General features: G+C 39.8%; 1 protein-coding gene across 1 annotated transcript in view; it reads right to left on the bottom strand.

Moving 5' to 3' along the window:
• Positions 1-504: 504 nt before the first annotated feature.
• Positions 505-26,200, bottom strand: part of EIF4E3 (eukaryotic translation initiation factor 4E family member 3) — a gene marked incomplete at its 5' end in the record, with an annotated part of 36,214 nt that continues 10,518 nt past the window's right edge. The window contains 6 exons of the mRNA XM_084247672.1: positions 505-692; positions 4,915-5,070; positions 8,236-8,302; positions 10,940-11,000; positions 12,779-12,873; positions 21,398-21,470. Coding sequence (XP_084103798.1) covers positions 646-692; positions 4,915-5,070; positions 8,236-8,302; positions 10,940-11,000; positions 12,779-12,873; positions 21,398-21,470 — 499 coding nt within the window. The 3' untranslated portion in view covers positions 505-645. The remainder of the gene's footprint in view (positions 693-4,914; positions 5,071-8,235; positions 8,303-10,939; positions 11,001-12,778; positions 12,874-21,397; positions 21,471-26,200) is intronic.

Here is a 26,200-nt window from a genome sequence, read left to right as displayed (position 1 = left end):
GTGATTATAGTTTACATGTTAGGCAACCCAACTATTATTTTCCTTTTATCTCTAAAAAATGCTTTAAAAAGGAAAAATAAAAGATGTGTGTGCTGTCAGTGCAAAATCAGATTAAGTATGTTTTTCTTTTCCTTGGGACAGAGAAAACAATGCCCAGTGCATAGTAGGTAAGAATGTGTCACAACAAATAATCAAAAGACAGGTTTCACCAAGCTAGTATTCCTCCAAGTACAGTGTGGTTTTCAAAAGCATTATTGTCACGATTATGCATATTCTCATTAACTAGGTACAGCAGAGCTACTGAAAGGGAAACCGATTTCTTGTGCCTCAATGAAAGGGGAGTGTAGAAAACAATAATTAGACTGAATAAGGAATTTAGAAGGGCAAAAAAAAAATCAGAGTGAAAAGAACAGAGAATTTAGAAAGCCAAAAATAAAAAAAGCAAGTAACGTGACCGCAGAAACCCACACAGTCTCCCCCCACCCCACCTGCCACTTTGCGTCCTAATTGCCCAATCTGCAAGGACAGAAACCCACTCTAAATTGACCAGCATCGGGCTTCGGCAAGTCTTCTCTTCACTCCCTCCTGTTAAGACCGTTTCCAAAACCAATCAGCAAAGGACAAAGAATTCTTTACAGAGTGCAATTAGTGTTTTCCACGTCCACCTTCAAAAGCATGATGCTCTTCATGGGCTAAAGGACAGAAAAAAACAAAAAAAGAAAAAAAGGAAAGAAAACTTTAAGCAAAGGATGGGGCAACCCTCTTCTAGGCATCTTATTCAGTTTCCCCAAATGTTGGCAAGAACTCAAATACCTTTTGTGCCAGTTAGCTAAGGTGTGCATTTCCTGAGAAACATAATAATGAAAATTAAAACAAGGAATAAACAAGCAATGGACATGCCGGCTTAATGCTTCTTGCTGTGCCGGAGAGGATGGGTAATCCCGGCAAGCTGATGGCGAGAACAGGTTTGGTACAATCAAGTGCTACAGGGGAAATGCACCCTACAGGATGCACAAATGGGTAGGGGAATGGCATTACCCAACAAAGGGCCATTAACAAGCCTAACTTTAGAAGTAAAATAAAACCAAAATAAAACAAAGGGCAACATAAGTTAGTTCTCCCTACTGCTGAACACCTTAATGTGGGAAATAAAGTTTCATAAAATTGATGATCCACCCCCCCCATAACGTTTTTTTTTTTTTTTTTCCCCTAGCCCTATTGTCTGGATTGCAAAATTACTAATTACAATTAGGAACTCCAGAGTAAAAAATTATGTGATCAAAAACAGCACTTTGAAAACTTAATGACTTTGTGAAGTGGATGTAGGAAATGGGAGACCTATGAAATACGTAACATTTCCTCCAGGCAAAAGGCCAAGTCTGAAAACCGCATTCCTGAATATGGCTAAACCATCACCACGATGCAAGGGCCGATCCTCTTAAGTGGAAATGTCACCATGGTCGGGATCTGATAGAGCAAAGGTAACTCAGGATCCCTTGGCCCTGTCTCCTCATCCTCTCCCTCCATCAGCAGTGAATGGGGTCCTAGAAAGGCCCAGAGGGGCTGTCTCATGTCACCTGTTCAGTTCTTCCCAACTCACGGTTTTTAATATGGAAGAAATTCATTAGACAGATGCTGGGGTGGGGCTCAGGGCAGGGCGTTCTGCCTTCAGCATCGTGCGCCTGCTTCTCTCTTGGATATAACAGTGGGCGAGTACTCTTGATGGCTCCCAGGGTTACCTTGGGCTGGTGAGACTTCTAGGGGTGCCTGTAACCCAAGCTGATTTAACTGAACATTTCTCACATGTATAACTTTACAAATATTTCACCTTTTTATGGTTTTTTTTTTTCTTTTTAAGGAGGATTTTTTAGGGTAGACACCAAAGCAAATATGGTCTGCTCTGCAACAAAATATACAGAGTTTGGGTCAAGTGAGGAGCCCCAGAGTCAGTGATGTTGGGCTCCAAACTATAAAGCAGGAAGTAGGGACTGCCCACAGACTTTTGTTACTTCGAGGTGTAAATGCCAATGTGGGCAGAGTTGAGACACAGGAAAACACACATTTGATGAGTTATGGAGGTAAAACAAAACACTCAGAACTGGGAGAGTTCTAGGAACACAGCTAGTTCTGCCAGTCTTAGGTCAGCCTCAGAAGAGAGGAAAATAGAAATGTTCTAAGCCAGGAGCCTGCAAACTTCTGGAGAGCGGCAAAGAAAAAATATTTTAGCTTTTGTGGGCCATAGGGTTTCTGTCCCAACTTTAACACTGTCATTGTAGCACTAAAGCAGCCATAGATGATATATACAAAATGAGCACTGCTAGATGCTAATACACTTAGGATATGGACTCGGAAATTTAAGTTTCATACAATTTTTACAAAATATAGCTCTCCTTGTGATTTTTTCTAACCACTTCAACATGTGAAAACAGGTCTTAGCCACAGCCCATACAAAAGCAGGCAGGGAGGGGAAGATTTGGCTTGAGACTTATGGTTTATCAACCTCTAAATGACTCTCACATCAGAAAAATAACATTTGTCATTCAATGTGCTGAAGAATGTAACAGGGTTTGAGGAAGAGGGGTCTCTGTACACTGTGAGTTCCTCAAAAAACCAATCTGCAGCCAAATCAAAGAACTTGTCAACAGCCAGATCATCACCCTCCCTGAGGGAGGCCTTGACCAAATATGCCTGGGGTCTTTCTACAGGGAAAATCTGCCATGACACCTGGCATGAATACTTAACACTCATGAATACTTAACACCAGGATCCTACCTCAAGACAGAGTAAATGCATGGAGTTGGCTATGCCTAACTTAGCTCCCCTATGTGCTCTTTATCATGCTGTAAGATTTCTGCCCAAACCTCATTTTCCCAAATTATTCTGCAGCAAATGGAGTATAACCCTACTGAGTAAAGGACTGCCTGCTTCATATAAAATAAAGAGAATTGCTTGTTTTTTCCAATTCAAATTTTTATTTGAATAATGTTTTAAATGTTAATTTATGCCATTAAAATATGGCTTTCTAGTGAGCCCTATAGCCAGTTGTGCGTTACTCACAAACTTCATAATGGCATCAATCCTTAGGATGTCTATTCAGCTTCATTTAACTGGCCTAGTTGCAATGGTCTCCCCTTACTTGGCTCTTGAATTCCTCCTGGCCCATTAGAACAGCTAAGCAATGACACATCCTTTTTCATCTTACCTGATTGTTGCCATTGCCCTAGCAACTAGCCTTACCACTCTGGCTAATCATCAACACTTATATCTTGTTTGATGCTAACCAAAATGTTACCTAGAAATTTAATCATAGAATTTTGAAGTAGAAGGAACCTTGGAGATCATTTTAAGACCAACCTCCTCAATATTTAGACGAGAAAGTGAAAGGATGAGTAGTTGTGACTTGCTCAAGGTCACACTGTTGAAGTGGGACAAAAATTCAGAGTACCCGATTTCATGATTCCAAACTGCTTTTCTCCTCTTTGGAGGCAAATGTGGAGCTGGTTCAAAGATGGAAAAGAATGGTGCGTCCTGTTTATAAATGGCAATGAAACACACTTCTTTCCAGAATTTCTGAGGAAGTTAAAGTCTTGTGGAAAGAGACAAGACCCTTGGTGACCTTTCAACTAATATCTGGGTTGAAAACACAATGTTTCCTAAGGAATGAAAAATTGTATCTACAAATGTGCAATTTCCACACTGCACCGCTAATAAGCAATTTCTGCAGTGCCACCTTTCTCTCTCTCTTTTTTAAGCATTTATTTAAAATTCAGATGCTAAACACCTTCTAATTCTCTGCAGCACCCGGCCAATCCCACTACTTAAAATCGAAAGCACCTGGCCTGTGAGTGTCAGATTCCTTAGAAAAGGCTTGGTTTTAATATTTTCTATCATATGAACACAATCATGGAGCAAAATGTGAGTTTCCTCCTTTCTGGCAAGGGACTTGGGAAAAGTGAAACAACAGTGAGAGGTATTTCAGTAACTCTAAGATGCATGTCCCCCCCCCCCACACACACACCAACTCCACATTTGAAGATCTCTGCAATCAACAATGTGTCACTGTTTAACTGGGAGTCTTTTATTTTCCTTTCTTAGAAATACTAAAATAATACTTAGCATCAAGGGCATCTCAGATTCAATGAAATACAATAGTTTAAAAACTGGGTTACTGACTCTTGAAACAGTCTGGGAAATGGAAACTCACCATATATGCAAAGGGATGTCAATCTTTTTCTCTAACTCATTAAAGCTGTAACCTGCAGATGGATCTACCAAACATTGGTTTAATAGCACTAAGCTGTTTTCGTTATGAAAAAGATGGCTTTTTCAAAAGAGCACACAAAAGCAATGAACATGAATCATGATGGAAACAATGGGTCCACACACCTATTCAAACTGTTAACATTTCACCACTATGCATGAATTCTCTTTTGGTTCTATGTCACAGTCATCGTAATGAGGAAGTATTAGCATTTCAGTAGAACATTCAATCATCCCTATGCTCAGAACGAGTTCCTACACAAATACAGATGTTATACATTATAAATTCCTGTTTATGAAGGGATGATTGAATATCTACCTGCCAGTTCATATAATAACATTTTTGTTATTGTTGCTTCAAATAGAATGTAATTTTTTCTGAGAATGACAAATTTAAATCAGGCTTAAATGTTTGAAATAACAAATACAGTATGTCTCTCCTTTTCTGATCCAAGCATTTAGGTGACAATAAAACCTCATTTTAATTTCTGAGACTAAACTTTTTCTTTTAAACAATGAAATGTATTTTATTGAATTATTTTCTGGATTATAGAATTTCAAATGATTCTGCCTTCACCTCATTTGCAGCAGTTTCTATCTTTAAAAGTATGACAGAATATGCTAGAAGGTAATAACTGAAAATGAAGCACTTACGTTTATAAAATACTGCTTTAAAAGATATGTGTGGCAGAAGTTCATAGATCTTTTCTAAAACGGTTGCTTCTCCCACTAAAGAGGCATTTACATTCCAGACTTGGACGACGTCTTCTCGGTCCCGAACACTGACACTAACTCCTATGACTTCGTCATCTGAGAAGAAGATGGGAAAAAAGAAGTAAGTGATAGTTTTGAGTCTGCCTGCAATGGCTTTTTAAGCACCCATCATTTTTAAGTTATGGATAAGGTGATAAAAAGATGGCACAAGAGAACCATAGTAAATACTTGTTTCTAAGGGGAATCACTGGGCAAAAGCAAGTTAGCAGACAAAGATGTTGCAGTCACATCACATTTATCCAGGGACATAGATAAACAAAGTGTTCCAGCCGGGTAAGTTCTCCAGATAAGTAATTCACCCTTTTTAACATGTCAACAAAGCTTTCTGACTATTTCTTACTCTGTTTTGATGAGACTTTTTCTAAAATGAGTTGCATAAGACTCTGCCTTCTGAAAGCCAAGTGAACTCACATGAACTTTTCCTTGATGCTTAACTGTTAAGTGCAGCAAGTATTTCCCCTGATTTCCTGCCCAGCTTTCAGAGATCGTGGGGTGGTTAGTGCTGTTTGCCCTAACACCAACTGGGCCCAGACTGTGTGTTCCCAGTTGCTCACACTGCTTTTGTGGTTCGTCTGTTCCTTTTTTTTTTTTTTTTTTTTTTTTTAAGTCTGGCTCTTTAGTGCATCCCTCCAGCCACCCCCTTCTGGTTTGGGGTTTTTAACTATGGGCTAGAGAATCTATGACCATCTGTTAGCACTGTGTACAAAGTAAGAGTAAATATCTTCGGAGTATGGCTCCGCTATTATAGTACTATGGTGACCGACATTTAAGCATTTATCTACTTTGACTAATGTAGGTCTTCTTTTATCAAAATTTTGGGTTTGGGACTGCCTTGTAGATATTTGAGAATGGTGGCTGGATAAGTCACGTTTTGTTTGCCTGTGTTATGTTCTCCTGGAGTCACTTTGCTTACATTCATTTGTAACAAAATGATAGCAGTAAGGACTTTTGATTCCTGGTTTACAGATTCATGATATATCAATGAAATAGGGTCAATTCTCTACTTGCATACTTCATATCAGTAAGTAAAAGGCAAAAGATAAAAATACAAAAATCAAGAAATTTTGCTTTAGTTAATATGCTTTGCTTAATTTTCCTACCTTGCTATAAATCTGTAAATCTAAATACTTGTGCCATCCTTTTTCCACTTGTCTTTCTGGAGAGTAAAACATTCTCGTATTTAGATATAATTTAAGGAAGAACACGTCCAATTTACTAATAGGATTCATCTTCAGTAAACTAATTCCTTTCTTCTCTCCTCCTTCTACCCCACTTCCTATCTTTCTTCTTTCCTTTAAAATTTGATCCTAAGGGTGTATGAGTTGACATTAAATTATTTTATTTATATAAATGTTCAAAAACAGGCAAAATTAGCCTACAGGAGTTACGCTGGTGGCCACTGTTGAATGGAGAGCAAAGAGAGATTCTGGGGAGCCAATAATGTTCTGCTCCTTGAGCTAAACATTAGTTACAAAGATCTGTCACTTTGTGAATATTTATGAAGTCATGTACATTATACTTTGTGAAAACTTCTGTATATAATGCCATATTTAAACAAAAATTTCCAAAAAATAAACAGTACCTGATCATGGCCATCCACAGGAACTTATTCCATCATGAAATTTATTTTATGTATTGTTTCTGATTTTTAAATTCATACCTTCAAAAGCATTCTCTGGTGCTTTCTTTTTGCTCATATTTATACTGTTGGTGAGAAGGTGCTACCATCAATGGAGCTGAATATGCTGAACTGTCAATATTTCAATCTGACTTGGCTTTTGGTAACTGGCATAGCCCATGAGCATAGCACATTACAAATGTCATGGTAAAAAGGCTGCAACTCTTGCACAAAGGCAGATCTGGTCACAAACAAGTCATGTAAATAAAATCAACTAGCAAAACCCTGATAATTTTAGGGTAATGGTAGCAAGACACTAGAGTTAGGAGGAGCCATTGTTCAAAGATGAGGGAAATGGGAACGAAGTTGCTTCAAGTGGTGGGTTCAGGTTAATGGAAGAGCTAATGGTTAATAGTTACTAGAGTACTCATTTCCTAAGTCAACCACAGAACAATAGGTCTTCTTTACTCAACACTGGCTATTAATTGTTACTTAAACTATTTTCCCTGGTTCTGAAAGCAGGAAGAGTTCATACAGAAAACTTCTTCTCCCAGAAAACAGGGATATATTTGTTTATAATTACACATAGGATGCATTTTTTTGCTACATATTGTGAATTTGCTAACTACTGCCTGTTAAAACAGAAGGAATTTATACTTCTGAGATCTTTTCATCTAAATCCATGTTTTATCTTAAGTGAATAAAAGGTGGTATAAGAAGCAAGCAAAAGAAAAAGAGAGTGATTGAAACTACTAGTGAGATGGAATTGAAATTTGCTAAAGCACTAGCTAGACCTATGGGGGATCCTAAAAATAGCACCATCTAAGAGAAATGTAAGGGCAAATCAGCTCATACCAATTAGTTAAAGAATAACCATAAAAAAATCACTCTAAATGTTACTACTGAAGAAGAAAACTAATCTTCAAGAAGAAAACTAATCTTCAAATAAGCAATCCACTTCTCCTCTCCGAGTGGTTTCATGATAAAAACAAAGCAAACTAAAAATGTCATGGGGACTCTCAGAAATTCACTCAGTATTTGAAAATGGTCTCCAACTAAAGTCTTAAAGATGTCGTATTTTGGCCTTAATTGGGGGCCCACCAGAAATAATGCTGAATATATCCCTACCTACCCTTCATAGGCTCTCTCTGAGGGGGGTAACAAGACAAGGACAGGAAGGAGAGGGAAGGGATCGGAAGCGGTGGAAAAGAATATACCAACTTCACCAGACCCTGTAGGAAGAACTGGAACAGATAGAGGAAACCTACCACAAATTGTATTAAGGGTCCAAACTTCTTTTTTTTCTGCTTATTTGTTTTGGATAGATGTACATGGGTACTAAGAAGATGAGCTATGGGAGGAAATAATATATGCATATACATATATGTATATACTAGGTGCGTGTGTATATATGTATATATATATATGTAAGTATACACACATACACATACTAAATGCCACAATCACATGAAAAAAATCTAAGCAACTTCATAGTTACAAAATAAACACACAAATACAAACTTCTGCAAGTCCCAAGCACAAGCCAAGCACACACGCCAGGGATGAGCTGTGAGCTTCTTTACCTGCAGCGGCACAGTCTGTGAATTGTTCCCCGATAGTCGCTAATAACAACTCTTTCCAAACTGTGGACTTGTATGGGGAAAAAATAAAAAACAAACAAACAAAACAGAAAAACAACACATATATTTTTAGACAATTATCTTCAGGAGCTAAACAAGTCACATCTGCTTCATCTTCACATGCACTTTCCATGCCCATGTCTGCTGGAGTCTGCAGACATCTCCAAATCACCATGGTGTCATATATTGTATTGTTTTACAAATAACTTCACACAGAGATACACTGATCCAAAAGTCACAAACTTTGTGTCCAGTCACAAAGTTAGTCTTTAATGAAACCTCTGATGAAGTTCAGAAGAATCAGGGAATATGCATTCAAATGATTTGTAACTGACCATTTCTTTACCGTGCACTGACCTAAAAATATATCAACTTGCTATATTCAAATGCTATTAGTAAAATCCTTTTCTTCAAAACCCTCTCTTCTGTTGTTCAGGGAATATGCATTCAAATGATTTGTAACTGACCATTTCTTTACCGTGCACTGACCTAAAAATATATCAACTTGCTATATTCAAATGCTATTAGTAAAATCCTTTTCTTCAAAACCCTCTCTTCTGTTGTTCCTGCAGTATACCAAGTATTTTAGATGTTACATAAATAAAGAATATTATGGAAATTTTTGGTTAACTGAATACTAGAGACTTGCAAATTTCCATCCACTCAATGCAGGCTGTCAATGCCAAGTGGCTGAATTGGATGTGTGGGTGGAGACATCCCCCCATAAGAATTAGCAAACTTCCTGGTCCACTGCCTCCCAGAGAGAAAACTGGAGTCCCTGCTAGTCACTATCTACTAATGCCAGGAGACAGCTAGAATCCACTCACAGGCTCCTAGAAGCCCATTTCACTTTCTTACATAATTTCCAGGCTCTGCACTTCCCCAGAACCTGATCTGAATCCTGAAAGGATACTTAGTATATGTGCCCAGGTAGGTTATTAACCTTTCTGAGCGTGGATTTCTTTAGGCAAATTTCTTTAGGCGAAGGGAATAATAACAGGACCAACCTCTTGTGGTTGTTGTGACCCGGATATTAGTTAACAAATGTATTCAAAAGGCTTAACACTGTGACTGCAACAGAAGGACTCAACATTTACGATGCATTCCAAAAACAACCACATGTTTGCTAGATGCCAGGTGCTCAACACAGATTAGTTGTAATAATAGTGTTTATTATTATACGCTAATGAGTAGAAAAGAGCCTAGTTGAATTTTTAACCAAGACAACAGCCATTAACCATGGGGACTCTCCCTCTCAAGGAGGATTTTCTTTGCTCTTTCCTAGCCTCTCCCATCTGGTCTATGGACAGATCGGTCCTTTCATTTTCCATCTGTCCCAAAGCTATCTCTTACAGTTAGTGACAACGCTGCAGACGTAGAGAAGAGAAAGCACATTCCCCCACTTTTAATTCAGGTAAGGTGGGCCACTAGAGTCCCACTTGTCAGCAGTTAAGAGCACGCTGCACTGTGGGGATGAGGACATCTGTCCAGACACAGCAGCACTATTGTGGCTGAACACGGCCAATGAGCTGACAAGAAGAGGAGAGCTGAGCCTGCCAGTGGCTTTTTGTTGAATGCTGACATCATGGTTGTTTTTTATGAGACATCAACATTCAGTGTGAACAAATAAAGAACCACGAAAACAGTCTTGCTGAAATGAAAAAAAATAAAACCCTTTACTTCTCTCATTCTCTTTTATTCTCTGCTCTTTCTCCTTTTTAGGGGAGCAGAGACACTTCATACATCTTGCCTGATTTGTTATTTGCTCCCCTGATTTTTTTATTATGTATGCCAAATAAGAGGCAAATCCTGGAGCTATATATCTTGACTAATCACTCGCATCTTTAACCAATAAGTCTGGTCCTATCTTCAGGTCTGTGTGTGGAGGGGAATACTCCAGCTTGAGCACATGGGTCCCTGGAGACATCTCAATTCTTTGAGCTTATCCACATGAAAGAAACTATGAAAAGGTAAAACTGGGTAGTATTTGCCTTTTCATCCATTTTCAAAGGAGTTTCTTGGTTTCTCAGGGATTAAGAACAGATTTGAAATGTTCATTTTTCAGTCAATACAATGAATTAGAACCCACTCTTGGGAAATCTAAGTTTCTGAGGTTTGGCTATTGCCAACTAGCATCCCAGAAGGCCAACTCCCCAGTCAGGTCCTCGTCCGCCCCAGGGGGAGGCTGGCATGAAAGCATCCCATAAAATCCCAAAGAATGGTGAGATGCAAGGTCATCTCAAACATCACACTCTCCATGTCACTTGTGTCCTCAGAACCATCTCTCCCACCAGTGGAGGAAGGATGAGCCCTTGGTAGGAAGGACCCTGATTCTTTGTGAGACCATCTTCTATATATATAGCTGCTGAGGGCATGATGACCAGGAAGATTGTCAGTTTTCCAGTTTGAAAAGTTTATAAGCATTCGGCTCTTAGGACGACAAGATACTATTATACCACTACCGCAGAGAAGAACAACAATACATCTTTGAGGTGACAGTGCTATGCAGAAAATCTACAAGGTCAGAGCAGAATTTCTCACCCATTTTGTTCTAAGACTAGTGGGGGTACTGTCCAAAATGCATACAAAATTCATCATTCTCAGCCACCAACCACCCCAAGCTTAGTCAGTTCTAGAAAAGACCTACCGTGCTATCCTTAGGAACTTTCATCTTCCATACACCACCCTTTGCATTACTCTCCTCTTCCCTGGATCAAAGACCAATATTTAAAGTTATACTCAAGAAAGAAGCCATTCACATACATTTAAGCTTAATAACAGATGACATTAAGAAACAAAAAACAATTGTGCATTTTTCAATAAATTCCCCCCTAGTCCTTTTATTGGAAACAGAAACAAAAGGAAAGAAAAAGGAAGGGAAAAAAGTTGAATTCAGTGACCGCTACAGCAGAGATAATGATGGGATACCAGGTTATAATCCTCAAGGAGGTAGGGACAATCTGGGGACAAACAAATGAATACAATTATTTCACATGTGTGAAGGTCTTTACATTTCAGTATCGTGTTTACATGACCACATCTGATTCTCAAATCAACCTGGTGTGGTTTTAACAGGAAATTCAGCACCCATAATGGATACCCGCTGTGTGTCCCTGTTTAATATCTGCTCCCAATTTCCCTTTTTTTAAAAAAAAGATTTACTTATTTTTATACAAGAGCTGGGGTACAGGACAGAGGCGCAGGAGGGTGAGAAGATTCACCAGAGACAGAGTGGGGAGCAGAACAGGCACATGACTGAAATACACTGCTGAGGGGAGCAGTGGGCATGACAGGAGAGGTCTGCCGCACCATGTGGGAATCTTCCTGGCCGGCCGGGAATTGAACCAGTGCTGCAAAGGCTGCAGACAGCTTCACAGCGCTGTGCTCAACCTGCTGTGCCTCTGGGGAGGCCCCCCAATTTCCCTTTAAGGAGCCAATGTCCCCTACTCTTATATGAGATCCATTCTTATAGGCTGATTCCACTTCCGAGCTTCCAAGGTGGACTGATGACCAGGTTTGCCTACAAGAATACTGTCTCTTCCTAGTCTGTGTAATTGCCAGCATTGGAAAGGTGGTAGGTGAGAGCCAGGCCTGGCATTTTATTGGGGCTGGTGAATGCAGATAGTGAGAAACATGTAGGTTGTAAGACTATAGTCTATGAAAACCACTTTTCTACCACACATGGGAAAGCATGCCTGAAAATTAAACCAATGAAGAGGAAAGCAAAGTAAATCTGATGGAGAGTGTCATATTCCTAGTCTGACAAATTTGATTACCCAGGCCTGGCAGAAACCAGCTCTGTCAGTGGATGTCTCATTACAGGGGTCAAAAATTTCATTTTTTTTCTCAAATAAGGTTTCTTTCATTTCTACCAAACAAAGCAAGGTAAGTCTCTGTTTTATTAGTGAGTAAATAACTTAAAACAGTTGAGGGACATGATACAGGGATTTATTACTGACTAGGACTCTAGCCTAAATTGGTTACCATCTACTACCGTAATCACTACACCCAATTTATTTAAAAAAAGGACCTAAGAACTTAGGTCATGGTCACGATCACAGATCACATGAGCGAGAGAAGTCTGGGGTGATAGGAGCTTTCTTCAACCATATAACAGACATAGATAGCACATCTGTTCCCCTCAACTCATCAGCCGAGCAGCTTGTTCATTCCACTGTCCAAGTCACTGTTAAACAAACAAAGGAGCAAAGCAAAAATATGTACTGCCCCCAAAGGACTGCATGGCCGCCCATGGTAAGATTGTAGTGAGGCACTCAGTGGAGGAGCACAGAGACCCCCCCACTCACTAGCCCCAAGGGGAGTTGGTGGTGGGCAGGGACTTATGTCATAGCTAAAATTACTCTGCAACATCACCAGCAGAAAACTACTTTGGCATTCCAATTCAGTATGAGGTAAATATTTTATGAGGTTCATAATCATTTCCCTCCCACCCACCTTAACCTCAAATTATACATTAGACACTTACCAAAGTGGTCGCCTCTCTCCTCTCATTAAATGATAACTACATCTCAAAGGCAGGCTAGTCACAGGAGGAATATTATTGTATACACTCCAGAATATCTTAAAAAAAAAAAAAAAACACTGTTTAATATACCTAGTATTGATTTACTATGCCACTAGATTATGAAATTAATGCATTAAAGAAAAAAAATCAGATTCTCATTAAGGCTTATCCATTCAAAATAGATTTTTCTGTGTTCTTTCTAATTTCCTGCTAGGAAGTGTAACATAACATTAAAGAATATTCCTTGCTGAAGTTGGGCCAAGTTCTTTGTTCAGGAAGCTATGGTGATTAAGAAAATATTCCTATACAAAGAATCTCCACATAAAATTGGGTAAGGATCATGCTAATGATTTTTTCTGACAGGTAGATGGCATCTAATAAGCTGCAGTGCTGAATATATGTACTGAATCAATTTCCTTATAACATCACCTGTGTCTTCTTTCAAAGCCTAGAACAGGCCTATTATACTTTGGACTGGGAAGAAGATATGAATGGAGAGGCAAAGAGGAATCAGCTTAGATGCTTCCTTCTCTTTCCTCTGCCTAGTAGAGCAACAAGTTGCTCAAACTAAAGGTTGCTATGGACTTGCATGTTCTTGTCCTCCAAAAATTCATGTATTGAAACCTAATTCCAATGGGATGGTAGTAGGAGGTGGGCCCTCTGGGCACTCCCACACTGGGATCAATGTCCAGATAAAAAAAAGGAAGAGCTAGCCATTTCTCTCTCCACCATGTGAGGACACAATGAAAACATGGCCGTCTGTCGGTCTGGAAACCAAGATGAACACCCTCACCTGAATCTGTCAAGTCTGGTACCCTGACCTTGGAATTCTAGCCTCCAGAATTGTGGGAAATCAACATTTGTTGTTTAAGCTATCCAGTGTGTAGTCTTCTGTAACAGCAACCAGAACACAAATTACAAAAAATAATCAAGTGATAGTAACAGCAACAATAACAGCAGTAACAGTAATAACATAGTAGTTCTCCCTTTTCTGTGGAAGATACTTTCCAAGATTTCAGTGGATGCCTGAAACCATGAACAAACCCTGTGTGTATCTTGTTTTTTTATAAATACATGAAAATATATATATATATACCTAAGATAAGCTTTCTAAGTTATGCTCAAAGAGATTAACAACAGTAACTAATAAGATAGAACAATTATAACAACATACTGTAAAAACAGTTATGCGAATATGATCTTTCTCTCTCAAAATATCTTAGTGCATATATTTTCAGACCATGGCTGACTGCAGGCGACTGAAATCACGGAAGCAAAACTTCAAATAAGGGTCGGGACTACTTTAATAGTAATAGTGCCAGGTTTTGGTATAGGAATCCTACATGTTTGTGTCATTTATCCAATGACAACTTCATTAAGAGTAGAATTACTACCCATTTTACAGGTAAGGGAACTGAGGCCCAGCTACTAACCTGTCCAAGTGTAAGATTAGGACAATGATTGAGATTGCAATGTTGCTTAGAATAGGTCACAGAATCACAGTTAGGATTATTCATATAATTACGACACAAATGAGAAATATTCCATGTAGGGAGGTAAGTTAAGGGGTGACTGAGTCTCCTAGTGGGTCTAACAAAAATAGCACAGGCAACAGACCAACTGGAAAAGTGAATCCAATGGCACCCTGAATGGAATTGCATTGGTGGAATGAAATTAACTCCCTTGGATGATAATCTCTACGTGTTGGTGAGGCTGTCTTGAGTGAAAATTAAACTCAAATTAGTTGTAAGGATAGCAACAGTGAACTTACATAAAACTGAAGGCAAAAAGACTACCTCATGGTCGATTTATTAACTAAGAATACCTAGGATAGTTTTTGATATCCTTGTACCAAAACAGAACTAATGAAGGGAGCAGCTGAAAACAGATTTTTAGTAACAGCAGGTCATCAAAGAGATAACTCATTACAGAGGTACCCATTCTATAATGTGCTGCTAGTGCCGATACTCACTATAATACTTCAATTTCTGTCTGTGGTGCGAGCATGAACAGGTGGAGCTACATAAACCCAGGCAGTTTAATTCCAATCAGCTTTCCTCATGAGCAACAGTACTGTTCATTTGGGCCCACCTTTCTCCAGTCCTGGAAGGCAGGGAACATACATAGGGTCCAGAATAGGGGACAACTGTGGAAGATGTTTTTCCACCTTCATTATGCTGGGGGTTGAACACCATTCTGCTACAATGTGGCAATGGGCTCTGAAGAATTTATGGACAAAATTATGCTAAAACAAAAATCCCTCCTTTAGGTAAAACCAAGAGGACTTTGGTGCTGGGAAATTCCAAGTCTCAGAAAACATATACAAACCAGAGAATCTACCCTCACACCCTTGCCAAAGTTCTCCAATCCTGTTTTGAAGAAACAACAAAATGCTGCCTTTGTTCCTGCCTTGAATGCAGGAAAAATACTCTAAGGATTATGCTAAGAATTGTAGCATTAGAACCCTCTGTTGAAAACAAAAACAGACAACAGAATTTGTCTTGGCAAACCTGACAAGAGATTATGGCCCAAGAAGATAAAGCAATGGACTTAACTCTAACTTAATGGGCTTATTAATGAACATACTTGCATGTTTGTGCATGAATACAAAACAGGAATGAAGTATCTGTTGACACTATTGAAAAATACCCCATTAAAAAAATTATGTGGCACTAATTCAGTTTGTTTCTTTGTTGCAAACCTCATCCAATATGTGGAATATGTGCTATGTTTGTATGATGGCAAAAAGTGGAAGGAAGAGTGTAGCATAACCAACTCTTTAGGCTTTCTTCAGCCACCCAGAAGTGAAAGACTGTTTCACTGGAAACTTGGTGAGTTCATGGTAATATTCTCTGTGATGCTTTTCTTTTAGTTGAATTTTTACTAAAGGCAGAACTTGCAAATGGATTTCAAAGGCCATTAAAAGCTTATAATTAATTCAATTTGGCTTGCAAACAGTAGATAGGTAATTATAGTAAAAATAAAACTCAATTTATTCATAATGATGAAGTACTTTTAAAAAGTCTCAATGATAATCCAAGAAAGAGGAGAAGTATAAAAGCTGAATATTGTTGATTCAGTCCACAGGGCCAGAGCTAAGTGCAGAGAGGGAGTCTTTTCCTGCCGGAGTGTAGAACTTAGCGGTGCATTCTCATGCACCTTTCTGGCACCTTTCCTTGAGGAACTGAGGCAGGGCACACAGTAGTCCAAAGAGGTCTTGAATCCAAGAAACTTAAAACTAAGGTTCCTGGACTTAAGACCAAGGTTCTAGGGATAATCTTCAGAGGCCACAGAGCCTTGAAGCCCATGTTTCCTCCTGTGTATATTGTGCCAGATACAACTATTTCATTGGCTAATGTAATGATCAAATGCAAAGGGAAGCCTATGATGGGCCTAGAGCAAGCAGTGTGGTGTGACTCTGGACGGTGGTGACATCCCATAGATCCCCAAACTACTAGCTCTGACTGGAGCAGCCAAGCCCTATCTGATAGCCCTCTGTCAAACTGATAATCATTTATTACCAGGGAAATGTGTAAATTTCCTACGGGAAAATTCTGAAGAAAAAAAGAGAATATTGTTGAAAATAATTGAGAAGAAAAGGTGCCACGTGGCTAGACATCATGGTGTAAGACAAAAGCACCCCAAATGTAGGATTTCGTCTGAGGATTGTAGCATATGAAACAGGAGAGTATTTTTCAAATATCAAGCAAACATTTTTATCCATTAGGTGTTTCTAACGGGCTTTCTTCCCACCAACTGAACCAGTGGTATTTACAACATGGGAAGAAAGAGTCCAGAATAAAGGTGGAGAGCTTAATTGGCATTTTAAAATCAACAGTTGCTAAAAGCAAAGTGCCTCTGATTTGTAAGAGCTAGGTGCCTGAGAGATAAGTGAGTTTGCTTTGAATTCCAAAGTGCTGGATTTAAAACCCAAGTTTGGAAGTCTGATCACTGAGAAGAGGAACCGAAGGCTAGGAAGTTAGTGTCCCACCACATAGGAAGTCAATAAAAAACCAAGTATGGGTTTGGGAGCTAAGTTCATACTTCAAAAGAATGTGAGAGAATCCCCCAGAAAACTGGGGAAACACAGCAGAGCAGCGTGTATCATGCTTCCTGGATACAACCCATTGATACATGTTTCTTCATTGATGTTAAATATTTTTAAATGCATAGGGTCACAGGGTCTGCGAAGATGTGGTTGGATTTAACAAAGGGTTATAAACTGTGCGGAAGTGACCAGGCAAAGGAAAAGGGGGGTAGGCTCCTGGAGGTGGTAAGTGTGGGAACTGACTAGAAACCATAGGGTAGATGAGGGTTGGTTAGTAAGTAATGCCTCTGATGCAGACTCAAGAGATAAGAAAGGGGGATGGCTTTACAAAGGAAAATGATGCCCTGTTTTTAGGCAGAGAGCGCGGAGTTACCTTCTCATTTATCTTTAGCTCCAAATAACTCTTATGTTAAAGTGGCATGTTTTGGATGGCATACTCTGACTCCCTTCAGAAGATACCAAGTTTTACACTTGACATGACTAAGTTATTTTGAATATTTAATCTCTCTTCTCAGTCTTTACTCCATCCACACAATGTTTTGGAGGCTTGGAGGATCATGGGCAACTGATCTATAGTTAATCTCTATTTATTGATCATGGATAATAGTTCCAGTCTGCACAGCTGGATTGTCACTCTAAGTGTTGATCCCGTTATATACAAACAACAGATGCAGAATCTTGTGTTGAATATTAGTTTACACAGACAAAACTATGAAGTAGACCTGCACAATAATTCCACAGCTTTCTGGTAGGAGTTGGCAGGTGCAGAAGGAACATTCCCTTGACTTGAAGAATTGCATATATTTTTAATCAAGACCTCCTGTCTGTGATAAATGGTGCTGGGCAGATACTCATTTACAAAAGAAATACGACGTTTCTGGAAAATACTGGATAGAACACTGTACAATGGGACATGGTGTGGCAAATCTTGAAGGTGAGAACACAGTTACTGAGGAGAGACAGAATGCTATTAGGAACACATTTTCAGGGTGGAATTTTAGTCTTCTGGTAGCAAGACTGAAAATACTAGCTACAAGGGGGCACCTTTCTTGCAAATCACATTTGGCAGGAGCTCTTTGTCCTCCCACAGTTAAGACAGGGCTTGTGTAAAGCCATGTTCTATTCTGCACTGCAACCACTTAGGAGTTAGGAACAAAGGAGAGATGTAGAAAAATCAGAAATGTTTACAAAAGAAGAAAAGGAATCAGTAAGCATCTGGAAAGTCCATAGATGAAAATGGAATTTTCCAAGAAAGGCAGGAAAGAAATAAATTTAACTCCAAGCGGAGAAAATTATTGTTGGCCCTGATGAGAGTGTCCTCAGCAGGGGTCACTGGGCCATCTGGAGGTGCACGCCACCCTTACTCTGCAACAGGGTGGAGGGAAATAAAGAACTGAACTGAAAGTGGAAGGAACTCTGGTCCCAGAGGCATGGCTTAGCTGGGGCTGCCCATCAGATGTTCCCAGTCTCCATTTCCTCATCTAATAAAGAGAACGAGTCCTGCCCCATATCTCAACACCTCAAATTTGCTAAAGGGTCACAAAGCATAAAAAGATATGTCTTTATGTAAAGTGACCATCAGTAGCACATGATTCCTAAATTTCACCTAAACACCTATAGGGGGATAAACATGAGTAGGAAGGTAGGTTTTTAGTGCTGACAGAATGAATCCAAGCGTCAACAAGTAATCCCAAATAAAAAGATCATGGGATTAAAGCATATCCTCAACTTTAAAATGAGCACCCAGGCTAGTTTTTAAATATAAAGAACTATTCACAGATATTAAGGATACACACAGGCTGAAGTCCCACAAGTTACCGATAAGTCAAATACATGTACATAAGTAGAGGTATGAGCAATCAGTTAGTAGTGAATCCAGGAAACAACTGCTTGAAATAAATTTTCTGATCTAAAATACAACCAAGGAAAATATGAAAAGATGGCACAAGGCAGGACAGGTGAATGATGCAGATGAGCCTTTCACCCAGTGCTTTTTACCTCCTTGTGCTGCTTTACCCCCAATCTCATTATGTACCTGGTGCCACAGTTATCCCCATCTTGCAGATGAGTCAGATACAGAGAAGTAAAGGTACTTGCTTCAGTAAGTGAGTGGCAGGGATGGGGCACAAACCCAGGCAGTGTGGCTACCCTACACCTGAGTGCACATCTCCTCACCTGGCAACTGATAAAGCTGAGGCACAGAATCCAACTATACTTTGATAAATGCTGCCAACAATTGAGGGTTTACTCACACCAAACATAGTACGAGCTGCATGTATTCTCACTTAGCCCTCACTCAACCTTAGGGGGTAGGGACTGTTATCTCAGTTTTACAGATGAGCACAGAGGGGGACAGAGACATCAGATATTCAAAACAGCTTCCTGAGCCCTCAGAGCACCACCCTCACCCTGAAGGAGACCTTTGCTGTTATCACCCCCCTTCAGGCAATTTTAATAAGACAGAGACTATATACCTGTTTATGTGCTGTATATCTGTGCTTAGTCATGGAAACAGATCTTTTTCTCTACAACAAGAATCAATTTTTTTCCCCATTGAGAAAGTGGAGTATACAATTTAACAAATCCTTACTCAAGCAGTCTGCTGGAGGCCAGGAAAGTGGTTTATTCACTAGTTTCTCTTTCATTCAATCCATCAATATTTATTAAGTGAAAGGAAATAGACATACTGAGTATAGTTCTATATCATTCCATTTATATGAGGTTCAATAATAGACCAAACTACTGTATGGTGACAAAAATGTGCGTAGTAGTTGCTTCTGGAAGGAAACCGGCTGGAAGAAACTTTCTGGCACGAAGGAACTTTTTTTTTAATCTTTATCTGGATGATGGTTACATGTTTGCATACCTTTGTCCAATTTATCAAACTGTATACTTAAGAAACCTGTATTTACTGAATGCAAATCTTATTCCAATGTATTTTTAAACAAATGTCTAATTTGTGCCAGCCCTGGTACTCAAATTGGTCCCTGAATACCCATTCTAACTTGCAGCTGGATGCTAATGCTAAGTCTCCACCAAATGCTCTGTGTCAATATGCTGGACCTGCAAAATAAACCCACCCCTTAATCTGACTTTACTGATGTCTGTCCTGGAATGCCAGGCTTAACTCTGATGATCGAATGTCATAATGGAGCAGCAAGTCTAATAAGTACTTTAAAAGGTCCAATGGGATCTAGAGCTTCTGCAGCTAAAGATGGGCTTTAAAATCAACTGTTCTGAAGTCTGTACAATGGCTGCTGGGAAGAGTTAACTAAAGTCCACAAAGTTGACACAGGGGCTGAGCAAGGGCAGCCTTTCCCAGACTGAGAGCATTATCCTTTTGGATGGTGGCCCACATGCTGCCTTGTGACACGGCTTGTACTTGGCACTGAACGATTATTTACAGCAGCACTGTGATTTTGCCTTCCACAAGTTTATGTCATTTTTCCAACTAGATCAGAACTGGTTGGTGGGCGGGACTGTCCTTACACCAGCTTACTGTCCTCAGAGGCCACCCATGGCATCTTACAATCAGATTCCTGGGACGGACGGCCTATCTACAAAAACCAATTTTCTGAACCAGATACTGGGCAGGATCTGAGAAAAGGATTATAAAAATTATATGCCACGTCTTCATGTACTAAGAGAGAAAATTGAGATGCCAATCTACAGGAATTTCTAAGACATTGAAAGACTTAGGGGCACAACAGGAAAACTGTTTCAATCTGCTCCTTTTGGAAAATTCAGGACATATGGTCAATGCAACAATGAAGCAGCGTTAAAAGCCTTTTCTGTATTAAAGTAGAAAAGGGGAGAAATTTGATAGAATTTATTTTTGAAGAAAATAGATATGTGATCAATTACATACCTTTTTTAAAAAAGAAACTTTCTTTTTAATTAATCCAAAGAGTTGGATAAAGAAAGAACTAACAGAAAAGAGCTTGCATTTGTTGATTTGTTTGAATCATGTTTTCTATCAGCGAAGTATAAATATTCTTATTCAATCCTCACAACAATCTACCAGAATGTGCTATCATTTATGCCAATTTCATAGAAATTTAAAGGGTTAATTACTTGCATCTTCCCAATTTAGGATGATAGAATTCGAATGTGAAATAGGAAGGAGACCTCCGACTTTCATGCCCAACACTGTCCTGCTCTCCATGGGTGACCATAACCTTCAGTAACCCTGCAGGCGGGTGCCACTGTCCCTCACAGATGGAAACAGGGCTGGGAGGGAGGGGCACAGCTGGTGTTTGAATGCAGACACACTCGAGTCTGCTGCTTGAGGGTGCGGGGTGAGGGAGTCTGTGGAAGGTTTAGATGCTAATAATAATTAGGTTGCTAAGAGAAGAATAAGCCACTTGGGCATATACTCAGCTGGCATTTCCTAGGACAGTTCCACCAAAATGAACCTGTGAGCAGAGCAGAGTCCATGTCGGGGCAGCCAGCACGGGAGCAATTTTCAGGTTGAATGATTGTGTTTTCAACATACGCCACGTTCATCTGGTACTTCCCCTTCTGGATCTTACCTGTACTGTTTGTACTGTGTAAATTTTCTTCAGATTGGATGCACACTCGGCTGCGGTGGCACCAGGGAGGGATCTAAGCAAACACAGGAAAAGAGCAAAGGAACAAACAAAAGAAATAGTCAGTATTTAGGAAACAGGCCCAAATCAAAGCCTACAGAGCGTCACATAAATCAAGTCAAAAAACCTGGACCTCTTGGGGATGTTATTAGGAATTTTAATGTGAAGATGTCTTTGCTTCTCCAAAAACTGTATATGTTCTGTTGGTAGTTAATAGAAAAAAAGAAAATACAAATAAGGAAGATTTTGAAAGTCTTAAAATCATATTAAAAATACTAAGATTACCTTGTAATAACCTAGCATTTTGCTCAGGAATTTAAACAAGAAACTGTGCTTATTATAGAGATTACAATGAACATGCCCCACCTGGACCTGGGTATAGGTTTGAAAAATGCGTCAATTCCCGGGGGGGCAAATATTCATGAACTCTTGAGAAACAGAGTGACCTTTTGCCAACTTCAAGAAAACATGATTACTAAGAGTCAACTTTAGTTTCACCTAAATTTGCATGTGTTTCCAAAACACTCTTCTTTAGAAAATACTTTCAGTATTTAATTGGCTCTGGTGAACTTTGTGGTCAGAATACATTAATCTTTAGTTTGCCATATGTTCCACTAGATGGCAACATACCACAGCTTTAGTCAGCAAAACCCCCACTAGAACTGGCTTCACCCAGCCCCATTTCCTAGGAATGGGGGTAACATGACATGGTCTCATCAACCCTTACAAGTGAACTCTGAAATTCCCACCACTTTTTCTTTCTCCCTATACTGAACTGGCAGTTATCATTCAACAGTATTGGGACTCAGTGGCATCCGGCTTAAGATGGCAATTCATAAAATCATGCTTGAAAGCCCTGTCTGGCTGTTAGGTGACATGGAAGAGGCCTGCAGAAGCAGAACATGTGGGCTCATAACTGACCTGTTAGGATATGGGATCTATAAAAGGAATGCCTTTCCCAGCCACTCACTTCCACAAGCCCCCAGGAACCTTAATAGGACACTGAACTTTCTGAATAGTATTTGAACCATTGCACACTAGAGATGTGCATAAAACTCACATGGCTTGGAGGTGAGAGGCTGTCAAAACAAAAGGCCATGCCCAGAAGGAGGGCGAACATGGAAGTAAACCACAGGGCTCTGCAGCTACATTTTTGACCTATGGACCAATGAAAGTTACCTTTCAGGTATCAAAAATGCATTTTCTGATTCTAGCTCCCTTGCCTGGAGGTCACAAAGGAAGCACCATCCATGAGGACTAGTTTAGGTACAAACACCACCTTGAGTGGGTGGTGTTGGATAAATCTACCCTAAAGCTTTGGGTTTTAGGACTCTTTTCTAGTTGCTCACAAACTATATGCTGGATTTTTTAGAACTTTCTTATGTTTTATTGAAGTATAACTGAAATATAACATTATATTGGTTTAAAAAATGTAATATGGGGCCTCCCCGGTGGCGCAGCGGTTGAGCGCTGGGTTGCGAAGCTGCCCGCGGCCTCTGTGGCGCCGGTTCGATCACCGGCTGCTCCCCGGCCACCGGAGGAGGATCCCACATGGTGCGCAGACCTCTCCTGCCACCTGCTGCTCCCCTCAGCAGTGTACTTCAGTCCTTCTGCCTGCTCTGCTCCCCGCTCTGGCTCTGGTGAATTCTCTCACCCTCCCGCGCTTCTGACTGTACCCAGTGCATGTATAAACAAAACAAACAAATAAAATAAATAAATAAATAAAAACATGCCTCTATAAAAAAAAAAATGTAATATGACTTGACATTTGTACCGTGCAATGTCTCTTTACCATCTTTTCTTAGCAATTTTCAAATTTGCAATACATTATTACTGATTGTAGCCCCCAAACTGTATGAGATATCCCAGGGCTTATTTATTGTATAACTGGAAGTATATACCACTTGGTCCCCTTCATCCAATTCATCCTCATATGCCCTCCCCCAACCTGCTCACCTTTGGAAAACAACCAATCTCTTCTGTGTACTCTGAGTTTGGTTTTTGTTATGTTTGCTTTATTTTGGGGGTTCCATATATAAGTGAAATCAGACAATATTTGTCTTTCTGTGTCTGGTATATTTCATGTAGCGTATTACTCTAAAGGTCCACCCATACTGTCACAAGATTTCATTCTTTTTATGACTAAATGTTACTCCCTACATTATCTAAAATCACATCCATTACATACCCAAACATAGCCACATCTATCCAACACATATTGGATGTTTTTTTCAAAAGCAAATCCATAAAAACCACCATGACTGCATTTTGTTACCAGATTAGAAGCCTATACGATGGTGAGTATGAGGAAGAATGAGGTACTCAGCCAGAATCGTCCTAGGATAGCACATGGGCCTGAGGTGTATGACCTGGATTTGGGGACCTGAAGTACTGACCTGAATAAAATGTTGCTATTTAAAGCAGTTTTTTATGCTGTTTGGAGCTTAGATTATAAAAGGTTTTGGGGAACCCCCTAAAAAAACTCCTTGAAGTTTTCCTTAATTTTTCACCTGAAAATGTTTTGCCTTTATATGAAAATCTACTGGCATTTGTTCCTATATTAATTTTTCTTCCTTAGACAATTTTTGCTCACCACTAAATATGCCCAGCAAACATATTCCTGGATTGCCCAAAGCACAGCAGAGAGAGATATAGGGTGGGCTGGGTTTAGGGTCTAAAGAAAGGAAATGTACTTTATATATTTTCATTAAAAATTGTATATTTCAAAATTTTTACTACTTTTTAAAGTTACATTTTATGGTTTAAAATGGGTACATTTGAATGTTCACTTCATACAGCATTATGTCAACTTAAGCAAATACAATGACCATAATAACATTTGACCAAGAAAAACAACATTGATAAAGATTTGCTTCCTCGGGCCTCCCTGGTGGTGCTGGGGTTAAGACGCAACCTATGAAGCAATCTGCAGCCACTCCCCAGCCAGCCAGGGAGGTGACCCACATGGCGGGACAGACCTCTCCTGTCTCTCTCACTGTTCCCCTCAGCAGTGTACTTCGGTCTGTCTGCCTGTTCTGTTCCCCGCTCTGTCTCTGGTGAATTCTCTCACCTCCCGTGCATCTCTGGCCTGTACCCCAATTCTTGTATAAAAATAAATATATCTTTTTTTTTTTTAAAGATTGATTGATTGATTGATTGATTTAAGCACTGGGTACAGTCAGAAGCACGGGAGGGTGAGAGAATTCACCAGAGCCAGAGCGGGGAGCAGTGCAGTCAGAAGGACCGAAGTACACTGCTGAGGGGAGCAGCGGGCGGCAGGAGAGGTCTGCGCGCCATGTGGGACCCTCCTCCAGTGGCCGGGGAGCAGCCGGGGATCGAACTGTTGCCGTAGAGGCTGCGGGCAGCTTCGCAACCCAGCGCTCAACCCATGCGCCACCGGGGAGGCCCAAAATAAATATATCTTAAAAAAAAAAAATTTGCTTCCTATGCTTCTTTTGAGATGTCTCTATACTCACATTGCCTTTGATTCAGATTCTACTGCAGGAGACAAGTGCACAACGTCACTTAGGTTGTCTCATTTTCACTATCCAAGTTTTCTGAAGAAATCTAGGTTCCAGAGTCCAACAGAGGACTCCAGAGTGAAATGACTTAGTGCACTGACTTTTTAGTGTAGGCCAATGATATCAACAACTACTGTAGATAGACTGATTTCTTGCTAGTGTGCTAAGTATTTCACCTTCATAACAGCACTAAATCCTTGCCTATTTAAGCAGCTGTCTATATTATTTCTCACCAGTTTATAAGTGAGCAAGCTCGGGCTTAGAGAGGTTTGGTAACTTGCCGGAAACAACGAAAAGCTGATTTTAGTAAGTTTACTATGTGACCTGTCTGAAATTTCCTGCTCTTTACTCCTCACTGTGAAGTGGCTTGTCAGGCTGAAAACACAGTTAGATCCTTCAGTGGGGCTTTGCAATTAGTTCTTGGCATATTCTTGTCCAGGCCATCATTTTTGCCAAATCCTCACTTTAGTACAATATTGTGTCTAAGTGATGGAGCCGGGTAAGGTGGGTCCTAATGAAAATCAATAGGGTCACACTTAACAATAGCTCTAGTCTCATTTACACATCATGATGCTGATGTATTTGAAATGAAATGTCAGATTCTATGGAAACTCATTTTCCGAATTTTTCAATGAAACAGGTTGGATTCCGGGATCTTAAAGTCCCTCCCAGCTGTTGGACAGCAATAATCAGGTTTCAAAGTAACAAAACAATCACTGTTGTCAGGACTGATGGTGGTAAATGGTTGATTTAAGCAGTTCAAGGCAAATCAAATCTGATACTGACAGTCACTGAAGATTATCAATGCTTAAACCTCAGCTTGGACCTTTGACATCTTTAACATAAAAATTGGGTCAGTTTCATGAATCAATTTTAAAAGGGCAGAGGAGCTGAGATTTTTTTCAGCACAGCATTACTTTAATAAATATAGCATGTAGTTTAGTTTTCCCAGTAGGACGCTAACATTACATGAAAATGACAGAGATTTTTAAATGTTGCGCCTTATGAACAGGTCAGTCTGGACTGGACTTGCTGATTAGATTTGAACCAGAAGCTGCACTGTTAGTTACTGCTCCTTAGAGTATCAGAGCAGTCTGTTCTTAGCAAAGCTGCAGCCCTGCCGGCTGCCAGGCCACCCCTCACCTCCCTGTTACTTTAAAAGACAGTTGTAGCAATTGGGAGGTAAACATTTGTAGTGAACTTCAATGAAAAGAAACAAATTTAC

The sequence above is a fragment of the Talpa europaea genome, assembly GCF_964194135.1.
Source record: "Talpa europaea genome assembly, chromosome: 11".
Lineage (NCBI taxonomy): Eukaryota > Metazoa > Chordata > Mammalia > Eulipotyphla > Talpidae > Talpa > Talpa europaea.
The sequence above is the reverse complement of the archived record's forward strand: the minus strand, read 5'-3'. Positions and strand labels throughout refer to the sequence as shown.